General features: G+C 46.0%; 2 protein-coding genes across 6 annotated transcripts in view; both read right to left on the reverse strand.

Annotated features, from left to right (window-relative positions):
• The window catches only part of dip2a (disco-interacting protein 2 homolog A), a 128,836-nt gene extending 123,056 nt beyond the window's left edge, over positions 1–5,780 (reverse strand). For all 4 annotated transcript variants that reach the window (XR_010804650.1, XM_066686276.1, XM_066686274.1 and 1 more), the window contains exon 1: positions 5,348–5,780. Coding sequence is in view for 3 of the 4 variants with exons in the window: in XM_066686276.1 (XP_066542373.1) it covers positions 5,348–5,474 (127 nt within the window). In the remaining variant the exon portion in view is untranslated. The remainder of the gene's footprint in view (positions 1–5,347) is intronic.
• A 5,528-nt stretch (positions 5,781–11,308) lies between these two features.
• The window catches only part of LOC136664192 (CASP8 and FADD-like apoptosis regulator), a 15,535-nt gene continuing 6,283 nt past the window's right edge, over positions 11,309–20,560 (reverse strand). For both annotated transcript variants that reach the window (XM_066641288.1, XM_066641289.1), the window contains exons 4-10: positions 17,847–17,982; positions 15,413–15,477; positions 15,262–15,328; positions 14,204–14,250; positions 12,766–12,844; positions 12,030–12,519; positions 11,309–11,684 (exon numbers count right to left, since the gene is read on the reverse strand). In XM_066641288.1, coding sequence (XP_066497385.1) covers positions 11,543–11,684; positions 12,030–12,519; positions 12,766–12,844; positions 14,204–14,250; positions 15,262–15,328; positions 15,413–15,477; positions 17,847–17,982 — 1,026 coding nt within the window. In that variant the 3' untranslated portion in view covers positions 11,309–11,542. The remainder of the gene's footprint in view (positions 11,685–12,029; positions 12,520–12,765; positions 12,845–14,203; positions 14,251–15,261; positions 15,329–15,412; positions 15,478–17,846; positions 17,983–20,560) is intronic.

The raw sequence follows: 20,560 nt of genomic DNA on the forward strand, positions 1-20,560 counted from the left end.
TCAGTAAACCTCAAACTACCTCGAAAAACCCTAAGCTACCCCCTCAGTTCCATTACTCCCCACAAACAAAACACTGCCCAACAAACCTCCAAAAAAGGAAAGCTAACCCCAATAGCTTCACTCCAACAAAGTGCCTCCCCCCCAAAAAAAAAAACAACCCCAACCTTCTCATAACCCTGACCTGTCCAAACAAACCCCCCCTAAACCTCCACACACAGCCCCTTTAACCCCAGCAGCTTCCCTGCAGCCGAGGAGGACACTGCGTTATCAGAGCAAATTCAGATGAAAACAGAAAGGACACTGCAGCTGAAGCAGTCGAGCCTGCTGCCTGCAGCAGATCATGCAAATCCCAGCGCGGTTGTACTAGTATCAGCATTTACATACACAAACAGCAGCAGAGAAGAAGAGAACGGCTCTCTGCGTATCTGTGGCATCTGATCACGGTCTTGTACACAGCACCAGGATAAAAACAAGCGCAGTGTGTGTAGGTAGACACCTAACAACAGCACTACACTCTTCTGTAAGGTCAGACGTCCCGTATTCATGCATTCAAGACCGCTACACCTCAAGTCTGCAACAACAGTAGCCGAGTTTTACTCGATCCAGTGGCTTTTTCAGTGCACGTTCTTCACAAAACAGACACCAACAATCGAGTCTGATGCTCCGTTATGGGACACTGCACTCCCCTCACTGCAGCACATCCCCCATAAACAGAAAGCAAGCGCCGGTTGGGGGCTAGTCACTCGGTCTACCTGTTTGATCCCACCTCTTATCTCCACGATCAAGCCACGAGGTGTGAGGACTCCAGGAGGTATGAAAGAAGGCTTTCAGTGGGGAATTTGAGGCATGACTGCAGGCTTATAACACGGCACATGACTCCGTGAACGGGACTTGAGGTTAAAGCCACTGTCCGCTGAGTTTTGAGTTCATAAAATATAATCGAATCACACAGTACAACACGCAGTGAATGCTTTGATGATTACTCCTTCTGGGAAAAATAAATCAACACAGGACAGGATCGGAGCCTGAAGATAAGGGGAGATATATATAATACACACAAAACCAATATAGATATTTAATATAAGCATTTATGTTAAAGGTAAATGCTTTTAAAAATAAACATGAGACTTCAGGAGTCCTCTTCTACACTTCCTCAGTGCACCAAACACTGGCATCAGCTGTGGTCAGTAGAAAGTCCAGTTCCAGACACTATACCTGGCCACTCAGGTGCATTAGCAGTTGCAGCTATGGTGCCACACCAGTCGGCCATTTTAAAATCGCAGCCTGGAACCTGGAGCCAAGATCTGGATTTAAAGACCCGGGTGTATAGACTTTAACGGTGGCAACGCCCTCACGGTAATGTTGTGGGGTGCCGTGTGTTTTATTGATTGGTTCTGTGGCAGATCTGACATCACATAAACCAAACTAAGCCCCGCCCAGTAAAAACGCAACAGGAGAAAACTGAAAAAAGGATTAATAAGTATCTCAAAAGATAAACGCTCAGGGGAACAGTATGAAAAGGAGCAGACAGTGGATTTAAAGGCAGTTCACTGCCTCATCTGGGGTCAGATTTCTCAAGTCACTTCTTAAGAAAAGCCTTAGTCCAGCACCATGCAGAAGAACATGGGAGAAAGTGTCTTGAATTCGCTGGAAGGGCTGGGATTTGGAGAGGATGAGCAGAGTTACTATGCAGCCACTGAAGAGAAATGGTCTACGCCAGAGATTCTCAAAGGCCTCTTTTCCACTGCAGGAAGTGCACAATGCATCGTAATAATTATGTGAGTTAGCATGCTATATAAATGCAGAACTATGAGATTTTTGGATTGATTTCCATACTCCTTTTTTTGTGTGTGTGTGTGTGTGTGTGTGTGTGTGTTTATGTGTTTAAAGCAGCACAGACTAACGTTACACTCTGTGAGCACTGCGGCAAAAAGGTGAGGTGTACCTGTGGACACTTGCAGTATCTGAGGCCAATGACCCGAGTGGCGACTAACGCCATACAAAACACATTTTTAAAATACAGAGGGAGGTTGTACTGTGTACTCAACAGTAAAAACATCCTGATAACTTCATGTTTGCGTCATAAATGGTTTAAAGAGGAGCGGCAAGGTGGAGCAGCAGGTAGCGTCTCTGTCACAGCTCCAGGGTCCTGGAGGTTGTGGGTTCGAGTCTCGCTCCGGGTGACTGTCTGTGAGGAGTGTGGTGTGTTCTCTCTGTGTCTGCGTGGGTTTCCTTCAGGTGACTGTCTGTGAAGAGTGTGGTGTGTTCTCCCTGTGTCTGCGTGGGTTTCCTCCGGGTGACTGTCTGTGAAGAGTGTGGTGTGTTCTCTCTGTGTCTGCGTGGGTTTCCTCCGGGTGACTGTCTGAGAGGAGTGTGGTGTGTTCTCTCTGTGTCTGCATGGGTTTCCTCCAGGTGACTGTCTGTGAGGAGTGTGGTGTGTTCTCCCTGTGTCTGCGTGGGTTTCCTCCGGGTGACTGTCTGTGAAGAGTGTGGTGTGTTTTCCCTGTGTCTGCGTGGGTTTCCTCCGGGTGACTGTCTGTGAGGAGTGTGGTGTGTTCTCCCTGTGTCTGCGTGGGTTTCCTCCAGGTGACTGTCTGTGAGGAGTGTGGTGTGTTCTCTCTGTGTCTGCGTGGGTTTTCTCCGGGTGACTGTCTGTGAGGAGTGTGGTGTGTTCTCCCTGTGTCTGCGTGGGTTTCCTCCAGGTGACTGTCTGTGAGGAGTGTGGTGTGTTCTCCCTGTGTCTGCGTGGGTTTCCTCCGGGTGACTGTCTGTGAGGAGTGTGGTGTGTTCTGTCTGTGTCTGCGTGGGTTTCCTCCGGGTGACTGTCTGTGAGGAGTGTGGTGTGTTCTGTCTGTGTCTGCGTGGGTTTCCTCCGGGTGACTGTCTGTGAGGAGTGTGGTGTGTTCTCGCTGTGTCTGCGTGGGTTTCCTCCGGGTGACTGTCTGTGAGGAGTGTGGTGTGTTCTCCCTGTGTCTGTGTGGGTTTCCTCCGGGTGACTGTCTGTGAGGAGTGTGGTGTGTTCTCCCTGTGTCTGTGTAGGTTTCCTCCGGGTGACTGTCTGTGAGGAGTGTGGTGTGTTCTCCCTGTGTCTGTGTAGGTTTCCTCCGGGTGACTGTCTGTGAGGAGTGTGGTGTGTTCTCCTTAACCGTGCTGAGAAAACCAGGCTCAGGGTGGAATTTGTAAGTGCTCCGTGCCGAACCGTGTTTATGTAAAAAAACCACAGGAACCGTTACCATCCGAGTTCTGTCCCTGCAGTGGAAACAGGAAAACTGTGGTTCGTGTGACACTGGTGTTACACAAAGCATCTTGAGGTGGTACTCCAGATAACATCTGAAAATTTACTTCATTTAATGATAGAGGGTCTAATGAATGAAAAACACGTTCATATGTAAACAACACAAACGGATTCAGAGTTTCAGAAATTCTGTTCACATACAGTTATGTATGTGTGCGCCAATGTTAAATTAAAGATCTGAAGCAGTTTCAATCACAAGAAACATCTCACCTGTGGACTGCAAAAGCAGGTAAGCCACAGAAATCAGGTGAAAAACTTTGTTTACCACTGGTCAGAGACGACTGAGACCAAGACCAAGACCACTTTCAGTGACAAAATGGAAGCTGAGCTGAGGGAGTGTTTAAAGCTCAATGATGTGGTCCCTTCCACTGTCTTTTCACTAATATTGTAAGCGTTAAATGCATACGTATGTCTACAGCGCAGGAAGCTGTGTGTGTGCGTGTGTGTGTGTGTGTGTGTGTGATAATGGTCTGAACTTGTGAGAACCACAGGTCCAAGGAATACAACAGATTTTGAACAAACGAAAACTAGAAAAGTCTAGCGCTACACGGCAAAAAAAACACAGCCTGTAAATAACACCACTGCACCGTTCTGCCGAGAATACACTCGAGCCCTAGTCAAGCGTTCATGCAGAAGGACATTGGGGAAAGTGGCCTTAGAGACAGTGGACATGCAGAAAGTTTGTTCTGAACACTGGAGGCGGACCAGCACCACTGTATTTCCTAAAGCAGAGATACAGTCTGTTTCCTACCCTCCTCAGGAAGCGGTGAGGAAGGAGAACAATGTCTGCGCTGCACACTGGTCTCGTAGCAGACACAAGCCCACTTTTAATGTTCACGGGGTTTTTTTAGGATCCCGTTTAAAGGTTGTCTTTCTCAGGACGTGTTCGTTTCTCAATGTCCTCGAATGTCATTAAAGCAACACTAAGTAGTATTTTTACCTTCAAATTACAGCTTTATTTTCACCGTGAAGCTTCTCTGAGCTGTAATAGAGAGAACAGAGCCGCTGTGCTTGCTACCCTGGGCTCAGCACTGCAGAAACCACACTATGTAACTTTTGGAGCGTGCGAATGAAGTGGAGTGTTTACTCCAAAGTGAGTGTTGACATTACGTACACAGTGAATCTGACCAACAAACTCAGCGAACCATGTCCTTGTTTTGTTTATCAAGGCACCGTTCACTCAGAACCCGAACCAGAACCAGAACCTTGGATGAATCAGCCTTGGGTTTCCTGGACTCCGCTCAGAGACCTCAGGAGGAACACAGAGCTAAAACCCATGGGACACAGCCCCCGCTTAAACCCCGCCCCCAGGTGGTACACCACTCATTTTCCAGACCCAAAGCTTCCAATAGATTCCATGTGAATCAAGACAGCACACGACGCCGACATGAAAGCGTGTATACAATCAACCAGACCGACAGTGGGCTTTAATGCTGACCCACCGCTCTTTTTTTAAAGCCCCCGATGCAGCAGAACAGTGGAAAGACTTCTCTCAGACCCATCACACCCAGCTTAAAGGTCCCTGCACATGGCACAGAGCTAAAACCCAAGGGTCCAGGTCGGATCCAGCCTTGCCAAGACACAGCTGAGCCACACTGGGGTTCCAGCACGGAACCACAACCCTGTTTTCCCCCTGTTTCGTTAAGACACCATCCTCCCAGAACCTGAACCCTGAGAACCCTGGATAAACCGGACCCTGGACGAACTGGACCCAGCTTAGTGATCCCAGGACAAAGGAAGCAGCTAAAACCCATGGGCCCTGGTCTTACAGCCCCCCACCAGCAACCAGTGACACCGCTGTCTAACCTCCTGGAGGCTTGCTGTGTGCATTTCAGGCAAAACAAGCCAAAACATTAAGAACACAGTGAGTAAGCGCAAGACTGGGCTTCAGCAGTGAACCGCAGCCCTGTTTTGTTTTGTCAAGACACCGTTCACCTTGAGTCAGGACCAGAACCCAGCACACAGTGTGAAGGCTGCAACCCAGCTGCAGCTCACACTCACACACACACACACACACACACACACAGGCGCAAGAGGGTACGCACTGCTCACCTTCAGAAAGCTCCAGCTCCAGCTCGGCCAGCTTCTCCCGCACCTCGGCCGGCAGAGTGAGCGCCAGGGCCGGCGAGGGCTCCATCATCATCACCATCATCAGCCCGGAGGAACCGCGCTCGGCCATGGTCACCCACCCGAGCCTCCGCGGGAGATCCTCCGGAGATCAGCGGGGCGAGGGCTCAGCTCAGCGCGGCGAGGACAGGGTGCAGCTCCGCGCTCCCATGCAGATGTGTGCGCAGCTCTCTCTCTCTCCCTCCCTCTCTCTCTCTCACAGGCAGGGGTCCGCAGCTAGTCAACCCGCGCGAGGAGACAGAAGAACACACACACACCCTGATGCGTCCCCCGGCCCGGAGCCCCTCTCACAGAGGCAGGAATTCACACGGGAAAGTCCTCAACTCCTTCACTCCGCCATTGCAGCCGCAGCGGATCCGCGCACTGACCGCGCCGCTCTCCGAGGCTCTGCCCCCACCCGCTTTCAGACAGGCCACGCCCCTCCGCGGCCTGATTGGCTGGGTACAGACACGCCCATTCACTGCTCTGGGATTGGTGTGTTTGATTTATTCGGAGGTGTGGCTTTACTTAAACTATGTATCTATCTATGTCTGTCTGTCTGACACTGTCTGTCTGATCACCTGCCTGTATCTCTGACACTGTCTGTGTCTACGTCTGCTGTCTCACCTTCTATCTGTCTGTCTCCTTCTCTTTCTGTCTGTCTCTCAGACTGTCTGTTTCTCTCTCATCTGTCTCTCGGGTGGATTGGCTAGTGGTGGTGAGTAGAGCCCGCCTCCTGCGCTGTGATTGGCTGGTGGAATTGGTTTGCTTATCCACCTGTATTCCGAGAGGCCACGCCCCTCTGCGCTGGTATTGGCTACAGCTTCGTTCTTAGTCTCCATTCACTTTACATGCAGCGCAGGGGAGACTCAGCTGTGAATCAGCTTCAGCTTTTACAGGTCATTGTATCAGTACAGGAGACTCCACACACACACACAGTGTAAAATATATCCCCCTTTGCTGCAGTACCTGCTGCTGCTCCTCTGGAAAGGCACTACTGCACATGTCAGAACATTTCTGTGAGGATTTGATGGCATTCTGTGAAACAACGCTTACTGAGGTCAGGAGCTGGTGTTAGATCATAAACGCCACTCCAACCCGTCTGAAAATCACCAGACAGATCTCCTTTATTCACTGCACAGAGCACAGTTCCAGTGCTGGGGGCTCGGGGCCTCTCTGGCCTGCGCTTGGCATTGAGCGTGGTGACCTTGGGCGGCTGAGATGTAGGACGTAGGGTGTAATACATCATTCTGAATGTGGAAAAAGTGGAGAATTCTGAAGGGGACTAAATGAAAGTGGGCTTCGGAAACACAGTGAAGGAATGGCACTGCCTCCTCCCTCAACATCCACAGCTGAGGTGCCCTTGAACAAGTGTGTGTGTGTGTGTGAGAGAGTACTCAGTGCCCCTAGTTCACTAGTGTGTGTGGGTGTGTAGTCAGTGCCCCTAGTACATTTGTGTGTGTACTCAGTGCACCTAGTTCACTATTGTGTGTATGTGACGGTGTGTGTGTGTATGTGTGTACTCAGTGCTATTAGTTCACTAGTGTGTGTATGTGGCAGTGTGTGTGTACTTTGTGCCTCTAGTTCACTAGTGTACGTATGTGTGTACTCAGTGCTCCTAGTTCACTAGTGTGTGTATATGGCGGTGTGTCTGTGTGTGTGTACTTTGTGCCTCTAATTCACTAGTGTACGTATGTGTGTGTACTCAGGGCTCCTAGCTCACTAGTGTGTGTATGTGGTAGTGTGTGTGTGTGTACTTTGTGCCTCTAGTTCACTAGTGTACGTATGTGTGTACTCAGTGCTCCTAGTTCACTAGTGTGTGTATATGGCGGTGTGTCTGTGTGTGTGTACTTTGTGCCTCTAATTCACTAGTGTACGTATGTGTGTGTACTCAGGGCTCCTAGCTCACTAGTGTGTGTATGTGGTAGTGTGTGTGTGTGTACTTTGTGCCTCTAGTTCACTAGTGTACGTATGTGTGTATACTCAGTGCTCCTAGCTCACTAGTGTGTGTGTGTGTACTTCATGCCCCTAGTTCACTAGTGTACATATATATGTGTGTGTGTGTGTGTGTGTGTGTGTGTATACTCAGTGCCTCTAGTTCACTAGTCTGTGTGTGTGTGTGTGTGTGTACTCAGTGCCTCTAGTTCACTAGGCTTTGTGTGTGTGTGTGTGTATATACTCAGTGCCTCTAGTTCACTAGTCTGTGTGTGTGTGTATACTCAGTACCTCTAGTTCACTAGTCTGTGTGTGTGTGTATACTCAGTGCCTCTAGTTCACTAGTCTGTGTGTGTGTGTGTGTATACTCTGCCTCTAGTTCACTAGTCTGTGTGTGTGTGTGTATACTCAGTGCCTCTAGTTCACTAGTCTGTGTGTGTGTGTGTGTATACTCTGCCTCTAGTTCACTAGTCTGTGTGTGTGTGTGTATACTCAGTGCCTCTAGTTCACTAGTCTGTGTGTGTGTGTGTGTGTGTGTATATACTCAGTGCCTCTAGTTCACTAGTCTGTGTGTGTGTGTGTGTGTGTGTATACTCAGTGCCTCTAGTTCATTAGTCTGTGTGTGTGTGTGTATACTCAGTGCCTCTAGTTCACTAGTCTGTGTGTGTGTGTGTGTATACTCTGCCTCTAGTTCCCTAGTCTGTGTGTGTGTGTGTGTATACTCAGTGCCTCTAGTTCACTAGTCTCTGTGTGTGTGTGTATACTCAGTGCCTCTAGTTCACTAGTCTGTGTGTGTGTGTGTGTATACTCAGTGCCTCTAGTTCACTAGTCTCTGTGTGTGTGTGTATACTCAGTGCCTCTAGTTCACTAGTCTGTGTGTGTGTGTGTGTGTATACTCTGCCTCTAGTTCCCTAGTCTGTGTGTGTGTGTGTATACTCAGTGCCTCTAGTTCACTAGTCTGTGTGTGTGTGTGTGTATATACTCAGTGCCTCTAGTTCACTAGTCTGTGTGTGTGTGTGTATACTCAGTGCCTCTAGTTCACTAGTCTGTGTGTGTGTGTATACTCAGTGCCTCTAGTTCACTAGTCTGTGTGTGTGTGTGTGTGTGTGTGTGTGTATACTCAGTGCCTCTAGTTCATTAGTCTGTGTGTGTGTGTGTATACTCAGTGCCTCTAGTTCACTAGTCTGTGTGTGTGTGTGTGTGTGTGTGTATACTCAGTGCCTCTAGTTCATTAGTCTGTGTGTGTGTGTGTGTGTGTGTGTGTGTGTGTGTGTGTGTGTTCAGTCAGGGCTGGGGCCAGTTCCGGAAGCTTATAATCCTGATCCAAATTTCCCTGATGATCAAATCCCATATTTTTTCCTCCGACAATCGAAATGATTTCTCAGATTTTTTTTTACAGTTTTTTAAAAATATTTTCAGACTGATTTAAGTTCATCTTCATTTAATCATATAATATTCAGAGCTTTTAAAACACCTCGATGTTGCCATCTGCTGGACAAGTGATATTTTAGAGTTAGGTATTTTGCTAAACTGATATATTTTTTAAATAAATCCCAAATGTTACTTAATATTACCGTTCTATTAAAATAAGATTCATCACCGTGTTACATTCTCAATTAATTTGAAACATTGTTTACATTTTTAAGTTTAGATGATGTTTATGATTGTGAGTGTTTTAAACCATTTACACAACGCAGAGTGTGTCCTGAACTCCACCTCTCAGTGTGAAGTAAAAATCATTCTGGAATTTGGCGTCAAAATTATCCAAGATTTCTGTTTCAATTTTGAAAAACCACTTTGTAGCCTTTAATCCTGTTTAAAGGGAACATCAGTGATTTGTTTTCATTTGTTGACGTCCAGGAGCTCTGCGGTTATTAAAGTGGAATGTGGCTGAAGTTGTAAAGTTTTATTCACTGTTTGATTTACACCTGAATCTTTCGCTCTGTGTTTACTTTCATGCTGGCGCTCCCCCGAATGTAGAGTCAGTTCCACCTTAAATAATGTAAAGTAATCAATATCACCCACCTATGGAGCAGGAACAGAGCCATTTTTCCTGCCTTTCAGTGTTTGGACTGTTTCTCTGCCGTGAGCAGAGGGAGATAAAGCCTAGCACAGCGGACAGAGCCACTTTGTTTTTTGTTTTTTTTAACAGTTTACATGCGGAAAGTTTGCTGAGCTTTAGTCAGATAACTTTTGAAAAACCAGCCCCTGCTGCTGCTGCTGATGATAAAAGACTGAGATGGTGATTTGCAGCTTCACAGCGCCCTCTGGCGGACATCTGACACTACAGCAGCCCACCACCACCACCACCACCAATATCAATCACACTCTGCCTTAATTACAAACTGTATTTGAATACAACAATTAATTTAGTGCTCAATAAAAATTTATTGGAACGTGATTCAATGTGAATCTTTCGGTTCATTTTATAAAATTCAGGAAACTAAACATAAAGCTGTGTGTCTCTGCCTGCTGTCTGTCTGTCTCTCTGTCTCTCTCCATTTCTCTGTGTCTGTCTGTCTCTCTGTCTCTCTCCATTTCTCTGTGTCTGTCTGTCTATCTGTCTCTCTCCATTTCTCTGTGTCTGTCTGTCTATCTGTCTCTCTCCATTTCTGTGTCTGTCTGTCTATCTGTCTCTCTCCATTTCTCTGTGTCTGTCTATCTGTCTCTCTCCATTTCTCTGTGTCTGTCTATCTGTCTCTCTCCATTTCTCTGTGTCTGTCTGTCTGTCTCTCTCCATTTCTCTGTGTCTGTCTGTCTGTCTCTCTCCATTTCTCTGTGTCTGTCTGTCTGTCTGTCTCTCTCCATTTCTCTGTGTCTGTCTGTCTATCTGTCTCTCTCCATTTCTCTGTGTCTGTCTATCTGTCTCTCTCCATTTCTCTGTGTCTGTCTATCTGTCTCTCTCCATTTCTCTGTGTCTGTCTGTCTGTCTCTCTCCATTTCTCTGTGTCTGTCTGTCTGTCTCTCTCCATTTCTCTGTGTCTGTCTGTCTGTCTGTCTCTCTCCATTTCTCTGTGTCTGTCTGTCTATCTGTCTCTCTCCATTTCTCTGTGTCTGTCTATCTGTCTCTCTCCATTTCTGTGTCTGTCTGTCTCTCTGTCTCTCTCCATTTCTCTGTGTCTGTCTGTCTATCTGTCTCTCTCCATTTCTCTGTGTCTGTCTGTCTGTCTCTGTCCATTTCTCTGTGTCTGTCTATCTGTCTCTCTCCATTTCTCTGTGTCTGTCTGTCTATCTGTCTCTCTCCATTTCTCTGTGTCTGTCTGTCTCTCTGTCTCTGTCCATTTCTCTGCGTCTATCTGTCTATCTGTCTCTCTCCATTTCTCTGTGTCTGTCTGTCTATCTGTCTCTCTCCATTTCTCTGTGTCTGTCTGTCTATCTGTCTCTCTCCATTTCTCTGTGTCTGTCTGTCTATCTGTCTCTCTCCATTTCTCTGTGTCTGTCTATCTGTCTCTCTCCATTTCTCTGTGTCTGTCTATCTGTCTCTGTCCATTTCTCTGTGTCTGTCTGTCTATCTGTCTCTCTCCATTTCTCTGTGTCTGTCTGTCTATCTGTCTCTCTCCATTTCTCTGTGTCTATCTGTCTATCTGCCTTATTAGTGTTTGAGTGGATGCCTGTCGATCTCTTTCACAGTTTATGTGTATTCCTTTACCTCTCTCTCTCTCTCTCTCTCTCTCTCTCTCTGTCTCTCTCTCTCTCTCTGTCTCTCTCTCTCTCACTGTCTCTCTCTCTCTCTCTGTCTCTCTCTCTCTCTCTCTCACTGTCTCTCTCTCTCTCTCACTGTCTCTCTCTCTCTCTCTCTGTCTCTCTCTCTCTCTCTCACTGTCTCTCTCTCTCTCTCTCTCTCTGTCTCTCTCTCTCTCTCTCTCACTGTCTCTCTCTCTCTCTCACTGTCTCTCTCTCTCTCTCTCTGTCTCTCTCTCTCTCTCTCTCACTGTCTCTCTCTCTCTCTCTCTCTCTGTCTCTCTCTCTCTCACTGTCTCTCTCTCTCTCTCGCTCTCTCACTGTCTCTCTCTCTCTCTCTCTCTCTCTCTCTGTCTCTCACTGTCTCTTTCTCTCGCTCTCTCACTGTCTCTCTCTGACAGTTTCGTCAAATCCCATCTGTATCAAAGTGATTGATTAATAAATATAATGCATAAATGAATGAGCTAACTCCTGACGTTAAAGTTAATGAAGCTTAATTAACAGCAGGAATAATAATCATGAATATCATGAGAAATAGACTTGTCTCCTCAGTGTGTGTTTGAGACTGATATAATACGAGGATGAGGAGGATGAGGATGAGTTTCCACGGTTGTGCTCATACACAGCTCGGTTCACTTCCACGTGTACGTCTTGTAAATTAATCCTCCTGAGAGAGAGAGAGAGAGAGAGAGACAGAGAGAGAGACAGAGAGAGAGAGAGAGAGAGAGAGAGACAGAGAGAGAGAGAGAGAGAGAGAGACAGTTAACGAAGGTGAATTAAAGTCCTCACTTTTCACTGTTTACTAACACCGCCTCTTTTCCTGGGTCTGTAACTCCACCCCCAACCTAGGCCTCAACACACTCCGAGGAGAACCCTAACTCCCCAATTGAATTAGGAAGAAGCTCTCTTCTTAATTGGATTAAATGTTTCTCCTGATCTCTGATTGGACATTGGTTCATCCACTAGGTGGCGCTAAAGCATGTAGCGTTAGTAACTGTACCGCGTCCCGTACCTGGTCCGTCTGCGCTGCAGGGCGTCTCTAAGCGAGCGGAGGTAGACCGAATGGTGGTTGACCGTTTCCAGCTGTTGCTCCTGTGTCCAGCAGTGGCTCCAGAACACATCTGCATCAGCTGGAATCTGTGCTGTCCTGCAGGGGGAGTGAATGGGCGCATCTGTCTCCAGATGTCCCTCCTCAGCAGCAGGGCTGGACACTTTGTAGCCCTGGATGAAGAAGAGTTTGGGTTTTCCCGCCAAACCCGGGCAGTGGTCGGAGCTGAAAAGACTGCGGACGGAGTCCAGGCTCAAGCCAGAACCACAGGTGTTGGTCCCGAGGAGATCGGAGGCCCAGGTCCGGCTGATCACGCAGCACACGAAGGCATCGGCCTCGTAGTGACTTCTCTGTCTGGAGACGTCAGTCAGAGTGGACCTCATGTCCTGGACACTCAGCAGGCTGTGCACACTCACGCTGAAGTGGAGGCTCTCGAAAACCTGCTGGAGCAAGACTGCAGGAGCAGAGAAGAAGACAACATACAACCGTCAGCCATAACATTAAAGACACCTCCTTGTTTCTACACTCACTGTCCACTCTCTCAGCTCCGCTGACCACACTGGAGCACTCTAGTCAAGCTGGATCCCCACAGGGGGATAGGGGTCTAACAAAGTATGCAGAGCAACCTCTGAATTACAGTCGGTTGAATATTGAAACCACATTTCTGAAGACTTTTATTTTGCCTCCCGTTGTCTCTTACCTCCTTCGGTCCCCACACAGTCTATGATCACACACAGCCCTCTGGGACACCTCTCCATCCTGTACACCTCCTCGAGTCTCTGCAGATTACAGGAGAGGGAACAGAAAGATTCTTAATTTCTTTCCTGTTTAACACACACACACACACACACACACACACACACACACACACACGTGGAGGATAACACTAACTGCATGGCACCTGCCCGGGTATGACCCTGATAATCATTATTGTCCAGTGGGGTCCAGGGGTACGCTCCCCTGGGAGAACATTTTCAAAAATAGTCCCTTAAATGATAGATTCTGGTGAATTTTTTGGAAATAAACAAACAACATTCAGACACGGGATGAACACACCCAATATAAGCTTATTGTACAGTAGCATATCTTCAATCTGTTTGGCCAAGACCCAAGACCCTGCCCTGTTTCTGATTGGCTTAGTGGCTAGACGGCCTATTGTTGGTGCGGTTGAGAGTGAAAGCTGCACGTCTCAGATCCAGAGATCTGTCTGATCACTGGGCGAATCTGATTTTTTATTTTTCACAGCCACATCAGTGCGCCAGAGATCCGGCATGGTGTCAGAATGCTATCAGCCCGATCCAAGTAGCTTTTGAACCTCTTCAAAAGACCACGGCGTAATTTTACGAGCTGCCGTCGTGAGTCGGATAAAAACAAACGTGATCTCTGCTGCAGCTGGAGATTTTACAGATGGAGAGTTGGTGCTGGACGTCTGCGTTGCGTGGCGTAGAGTGACGACTCTCTCTGGACGATCAGTGCTCTGCAAGGTTTACACGCCACGGTTTAGTCCCTACTCGACTCGCTCTGAACCACGAGAGAACAGCGACTAAACAACCCAGTAAATATTTAGCCGTTGATTCAACGTTGAAATAACGTAATGACTGCCGTCTAATCAACGTTCTCTTAAGGTTGAAAATGAAAGTTCAAAAGACGTCCAAACACAGACATTGAAAAGACGACTATTAGACGTATTTTGGACGTCCACTGACGTTATCGATTGGTCACCACTTAACTAACTTATTAAGACGGATTTTGGACGTCCATTGACGTTTAAAATATGTCCTTGACGGGCAGACTACTTTTAGACCTATTTTGAACGTCCTTGTTTACTGGGGAAGAACCTGGTTTCAGAACCAAGATCACATTTACCTGATGGAAAACAAAAAAGTAGAGTACAGTCGAGTCGAGTAGATTCCACGCAGTGGAAAAGAGACGTTAGCTAACAGATGCTAAAGCTCGCTAACAACATGTTAAGTGATGGGGGAGAGGGAGGGCCGTCCGACCCACACAGACAGTAAGGTGCTCTACTGGACTGACACCAGGGTTTGAGCTGCGACTGTTCATCGCTGTTCAGTTCCAGACTGATTCCCACTCTGTGCAGCTGTAGTCTGTAAGAAATGAGGGATTCAAGTCGTCATTACCTCACAGGGCCTGCTGGAGGAGGGTCTCTGAATAACTGTAGCACTCGCTGAAAACAGAACAGAATTTCACACGTTAAACCTCTGAAAGACGGGAAGATACTCTTGATATTAACCTCTGAGAAATACAGCAGAATGAATCTGAGCAGTCAGTGTTTCGCCAGTTATGCGCCAGTTTAATGTGTGTATGTACAGTACCACCAGGGGGCGACAAAATGCAGTTTAGCGTCAAGCAGAAACAGTAATCGGTGCAGATTTAAGACTATAACTACTTCACTTCACATACACACAACAAATAATGATAATAATCAATACAGCAGTCTGCTCCTTTTATCTAATTCAATTAATTATGGTTTTGAGAATGTTTTAAGGATTTCTAGATGTTCATGGGATGTTCTGAGTGATTGTATCTGGTGAAAGTAGTGAATAATCTAATGATCTACCAACTGTGGTGCAGCCAGTCGGGTTTAATATTCTCATGATATTGACTCTGTTTCAGATTCAGCAACACAACAACATCATAAGACTGTTATTATATGAAGAATACGTTTATTGTACGCCTTTAACACAAAATAATTATAGTTTTATTTTATTTATTACTTTATTATATGAAAAATACAGACATGGTCAAATACTCAGTCTGTTATTTGACATAAAATACATAATCTTATGTGGAGTATACGGTTATTATTCTGTTATTATCAGGTTTGCTTTGAGACTCTTGAAAACAGCATCAAATTTTTTATTTATAAATGAAACCAACTTCATTTTATTGGATCTCTTTTATTCACTTTATTAATTTAATTTTTAAAATGTTTTCACAATGAGAAATACGATAAACGACTGTTTAAGACGAATTTAAGATGTTTTTTCTGTGTTTTATTTCTATTTCTATGTTTATTTTAGAAAGTAACACAAAACTAAATCTGGATTAAAACCAACATCCTTCTGATGTTTGGGATTGTATCATTTCTGGAATGTAACATTTCCTCTTAGAGGTGAAAGCATCCTCCGGTTCCTGTTTTAGATTAAATTCAGCTGAAACATATTTAGGAACTCACCACAGGGTTTAGATAAATCCGGTCGTGTTCCGCAGGAAGTGGGCAGAGGTCTAGATAAGGGCTTTGTCTATAAGTGAACAGGACACAGGAAATGAGGTCATTCGTCATTCTGTAACTGTAACAATGAAGCGGTAAAAGAAACTGCACTCACTGGTTCTGCTCGGAACGGGCGCCACTCCTCTTTCTGCTTCGTCTGTGAAGGCACTGCTCTTTCAGCTGCAAACACAAGCGTTGGCGTTTGTTAGCAGCCGTTCGGGTCTTTTACAAACTACAATATCTCTCTCAACTTGGAAACGTGTGAAATGCAAATTCAGACCCGTGTTTAAACAAATACAGACTCGAGATATTTACTGTTTTAACTGATCAATGTTTTTTTTTGCAAATACACTTTTATTTTGAAATGAATGCCAGTAGGAAGTGGTGAAGTTGTTCAAAAGATTATTTAAAATGGTGATTAAAACAACAAAACCTTTCATTAATTGAAGCCATGTACAGTGTTGTTTATTATAATCTATAAAATATAATTGAATCATTTACTGCTAAAATACATCGGACTCAGTGCCGCGGTGAAGATCAGAGAAGGTCCCACGCTCAGGGGGAGGCAATGTCCAGGAAAGGCCTGCTCCGTTATAAACACTAGCCGCTCGTTGAGGAACGTTGTTCTTGAATTCTTGACGCAATTATTGAGTAAAACTGTATTTAACTGGATTCCATGAGGCTGGAAACCTGAGTATTACATTCAGTACATTCAGTACATTCAGAAAGAACAATGACAGAAAGAGGAAGTGATATTAGACAAAGCAGTCATTCATGGGTAAGGTGCGGGAAACTGAAACAGAGAGGGAACAACCCAGCACCTGCTTCTCAGACACGCTTCATGAAACTGTTATGTCAAACACTTTCGCTCTCAGGATTAACCCATGACGCTGCAGTCAGATGATGTCGCCCGAACGCAGGCACGAGATCTCACAGCTGTGTGACTTCAAGAAGCTACACATTTATTTCACCCAGAACTGACGGTAAGTAACCAGCCTCCGGGACACGCCCCCACCCTCACCCTCCAATCGTCTGAGGACAGTCGGGGAACTGTGAACTGAGATTTCTGAAAAAACTACATGCGGTCTAACGCTTAAAGAAGTGAGCTTGGGTTCAGACGGTCACTGCTTGGTGGAGTCCACTGCACTTTCACATTTTTCACCATCCACAGCAGAAGGCACTTAATCATTAACAACTCAATCATGTTCCCAAAGGGCTGTGATTGACGTGTGTGTGAGAGTGTGTTTGTGTGTGTGTGTGTGTGAGTGTGTGTGTGAGAGTGTGTGTGTGTGTGAGAGTGTGTTTGTGTTTGTGTGTGTGTGTGTGTGTGTGTGTGTGAGTGTGTGAGTGTGTGAGAGTGTGTTTGTGTGTGTGTGTGTGTGAGTGTGTGTGTGAGAGTGTGTGTGTGTGTGAGAGTGTGTTTGTGTTTGTGTGTGTGTGTTGTGTGTGAGTGTGTGTTTGTGTGTGCGTGTGTGAGGTGTGTGTGTGTGTGTGTGTGTGATTGTGTGTGAGTGTGAGTGTGAGTGTGTGTGTGTGTGTGTGTGTGTGTGTGTGAGTGTGAATGTGTGAGTGTGTGTGAGTGAATGTGTAAGTGAGTGTGTGTGTGTGTGTGTGTGTGTGTGAGAGTGAATGTGTGTTTGTGTGTGTGTCTCTATCTCATCGAGGGCATTAATAAAGCATCTGTACTTCTTCCTCTTCGTCTGAGGAAGCGCTGAAGAAGGCATTTGTCAGCATCAGAATAAAAAAATCCTTCCCTGAATTGTGTTTTAATTTCCCTGCCTACGGTTTCCTGTAAGTGCCAGTCACCCCCCCCCCCCCCACACACACACACACAACAAGACAAATGCTGAGTCACTTTTCTTTGAGTGTTTTTTTCTTCTTTGAGTTATTGAGTTGCTCAATAAGGACCTGCCTTTTCTGTTTTGAGTTAACGTTGGTGTGTCTCTCTTTTTCTCATTCGTCTCTGTTTTTGTGCGGATGTTTTGCACTTACAGGCCACCGTACTGAACCCCTCTGAGAATGGTCTGGGGCGAGAAAGGACTTTACTTCTTTACTTTCCTTTTACAACTCTAAAGAAGGGACGTCAGCTCTGTCACTGCGGAGATGATGTAATCGGGTTGAGTAGTTAGTGTTCTCCTCCAAAAGTGTTGAGCTCCAACTTTGTGTTAAAGTAAGAGGATAAAAACACACGTAAAGCAACACTCTGTATGATTCTTTTACTTTGGCTCCTCAACTCCCCTTCACTCAGAGTGTAATTCACATTTACTGCACTGTCCTGAAATCAAGGGGAGGCTTGAGAAAGTTACACAGTGCAGTTTCTGCAGTGCTAAACCCAGAGTAGCAATGACAGAGGCCATATTCTCCCTATTACACTTCACTGGAGCATCATGATGTTTCTGAAGCTGTGATCTTGAAGTAAAAATACCATCTAGTTTTATTTTAACAAACATGTTTTTAAATGTTTAGCAAAAGAAATATTCCTGAATGGCCCGCTCTAACGATCGGCGAGGATGTGTTTTCCCAGGTGACGGTTATTAAAGCGTCCTCACCTCTGCTCTGATACTTGTGCAGTCTCTTAACCAGGTCCGCTCTATGGATGGCTTTGAGATACTTCTCCATCACGTCCATCCTGCTGCTGGAGATCTGATCCAGCTTCTCCAGCTCCACCACAATATCCAGGAAACTCTGCAGAAAAGAACAGGGCCCGGTCGTTACCTTCAGTACACTGTCCGATCCAAACCTAACAAACTGGTTCCATAAAGGACCAATCGTTCCTGATTGAACCTGTTTCTGCTCCAAGAGGTGGGTACCCCATACGGGGGAGGTCCTGTTTAACCATCGGGTGTCAACACACATCCAATTGGATGTTTTTGGATGTTTATTAATATCTCAAAGATAAAAGTCCTCAGACCCCAGAGGGTTAAAGTCTTCAGATCCCAAAGGATTAAAGGCTTCAAACCCCAGAGGGTTAAAGGCTTCAGACCCCAAAGGGTTAAAGGCTTCAGACCCCAGAGGGTTAAAGTCTTCAGACCCCAGAGGGTTAAAGGCTTCAGATCCCAAAGGGTTAAAGGCTTCAGACCCCAAAGGGTTAAAACAGGTCTCGCACAGGATTTCGGACACTGACCACTAGGTGTCAGTAAAATTAAGAAGAATCATTGGACAAAATGACCATTATAAGAAAATATTGTGTAATTTCAGTGCCTTTAAAGCAGCAAAGTAACGTAAAGCTACATAAGAAACTGCTCAAAGACAACAGTCTTAAACACATCAGCCACAGCCTGTCCTCTTTCACCAAAACAGAGCGTCTGTTTCAGAGCAGGAGCGCTGGGTTTAACCGCTTGTTTCCCAACAGAGAGAATTAAAAAGCCAGGTCAGAAAGAGCGAGGACAGTCGGAAATGTGAGTAACACAGAGACGAGATAAAATCCGTTCGACTCATCAACTGTTTATGGAAACGCACACTCATTCTGAAACCGAGACCTGCAGCACATTTCAATAACATTTCAGATTTAAGACGCAGGAGCAGGTTCCACAAACACGCTGCCAACATTCCTGGAACCGGAATAATACACTCCAGTCCTTAATGATTAACGAGGAGCAGGTGCGTGATACGAACAGCTACAGAGGGTTTTAGGTGTTTCACACAGACGTCATCATTAGAGGTTCAGGGAAATCTGGGGAAATCTCTAGGTGAAAGTCAATGAGCCGAACACAACAGAGAAGACTATACCTCAGCTGATGTGTCATAGACGTGCAGGGGTTTTTAAAGGGACCCTAGGTAAGATAAGAGTATTTTGATCCTGGGGATCCCCAGTGTCATTCATTTTCACAACACTGTACTGATATCAGTAAGAGGGGGTGTGACAGAAGAATATAAGGTGGGTGTCCACATCCAAGGCTCTCGCTGATGTCGTTGTGCCATCATTGTGTTTCACTTCATTAAATATGGAGTAGGTCATTTGACTGATGACTGGACAACATCACCCCCAGAGCGGCTCTGATCACTCTGCCCGATACTCGTGCTGTGCATGCGTGTGCAGACACTTACACATGAAAAGACACGTAGAGGGAGGACACTGGGGTGAGTGGGTGAGACACAGAGAGGAAGTGGAGGGTGTTTAAAGGCGAACTGGTTTTCACTTGCTGTTCTGCATCAAACCCTCACATCCTGTGTTTTAGAGAAGTGACTTGGGAATGAGGTCGCCTTTCAGGGGGTGGGACTTTTCAACCGGATTATTTTCCAAAAATGGCTTGCATTTCCTGGTCTCTACAAAATCTTATTTAAATTTTTTTAAAACTCTAGGTAGTTTTTTACTTTAAAACTACAGCTTTGAAATCACTGTGATGTTCCGCTGAGCTGTAATACAGAGAACAGAGCTTCTGTCGTTGCTACTCCAGTCTCAGCGCTGCAGAAACTGCACTATGTAACTTTTGGTGGAGGGTAGGAAAACACAACCCCCCACCAACCCCTTGGAATTCAGGACAGTGCTGTAAATTACACTCTGTAGTGAAGCCCAGGAGCAAAAATAACAAATCTCACTTAGCATTCCGTTCAAATCTCACAGACGAGAAACAACTGTAAATAACTGACTCAGGACACAAAAAAGTCTTGAAAAGACTTTGAAAAGACATTGAAAAGACGACTATTAGACGTATTTTAATTAAATTAATTGGTCCCGAAATAAATTACTTGTATAAAAAACGCGTTTTGGATGTCCACTGACGTTGTCGATTGGTCACCACTTAACTAACTTATTAAGATGGATTTTGGACGTCCATTGACGCTTTCACAACAAAATAACGCTCAGTATGCAACATTCATTCATTCATTATCTGTAACCCTTATCCAATTCAGGGTCACGGTGGGTCCAGAGCCTACCTGGAATAATTGGGTGCAAGGCAGGTATACACCCTGGAGGGGGCGCCAGTCCTTCACAGGGCAACACAAACACACACACATTCACTCACACACTCACACCTACGGACACTTTGGAGTCACCAATCCACCTACCAACGTGTGTTGGACTGTGGGAGGAAACCAGAGCATCTCGGAGGAAACCCACGCAGACACAGGGAGAACACAGCACACTCCTCACAGACAGTCACCCGGAGGAAACCCACGCAGACACAGAGAGAACACACCACACTCCTCAAAGACAGTCACCCGGAGCGGGAATCGAACCCACAACCTCCAGGTCCCTGGAGCTGTGTGACTGCGACACCTACCTGCTGCGCCACCGTGCCGCCTAACTGGGTAATTGTGT

Source organism: Hoplias malabaricus, chromosome 12 (assembly GCF_029633855.1).
Source record: "Hoplias malabaricus isolate fHopMal1 chromosome 12, fHopMal1.hap1, whole genome shotgun sequence".
Classification (NCBI taxonomy): domain Eukaryota; kingdom Metazoa; phylum Chordata; class Actinopteri; order Characiformes; family Erythrinidae; genus Hoplias; species Hoplias malabaricus.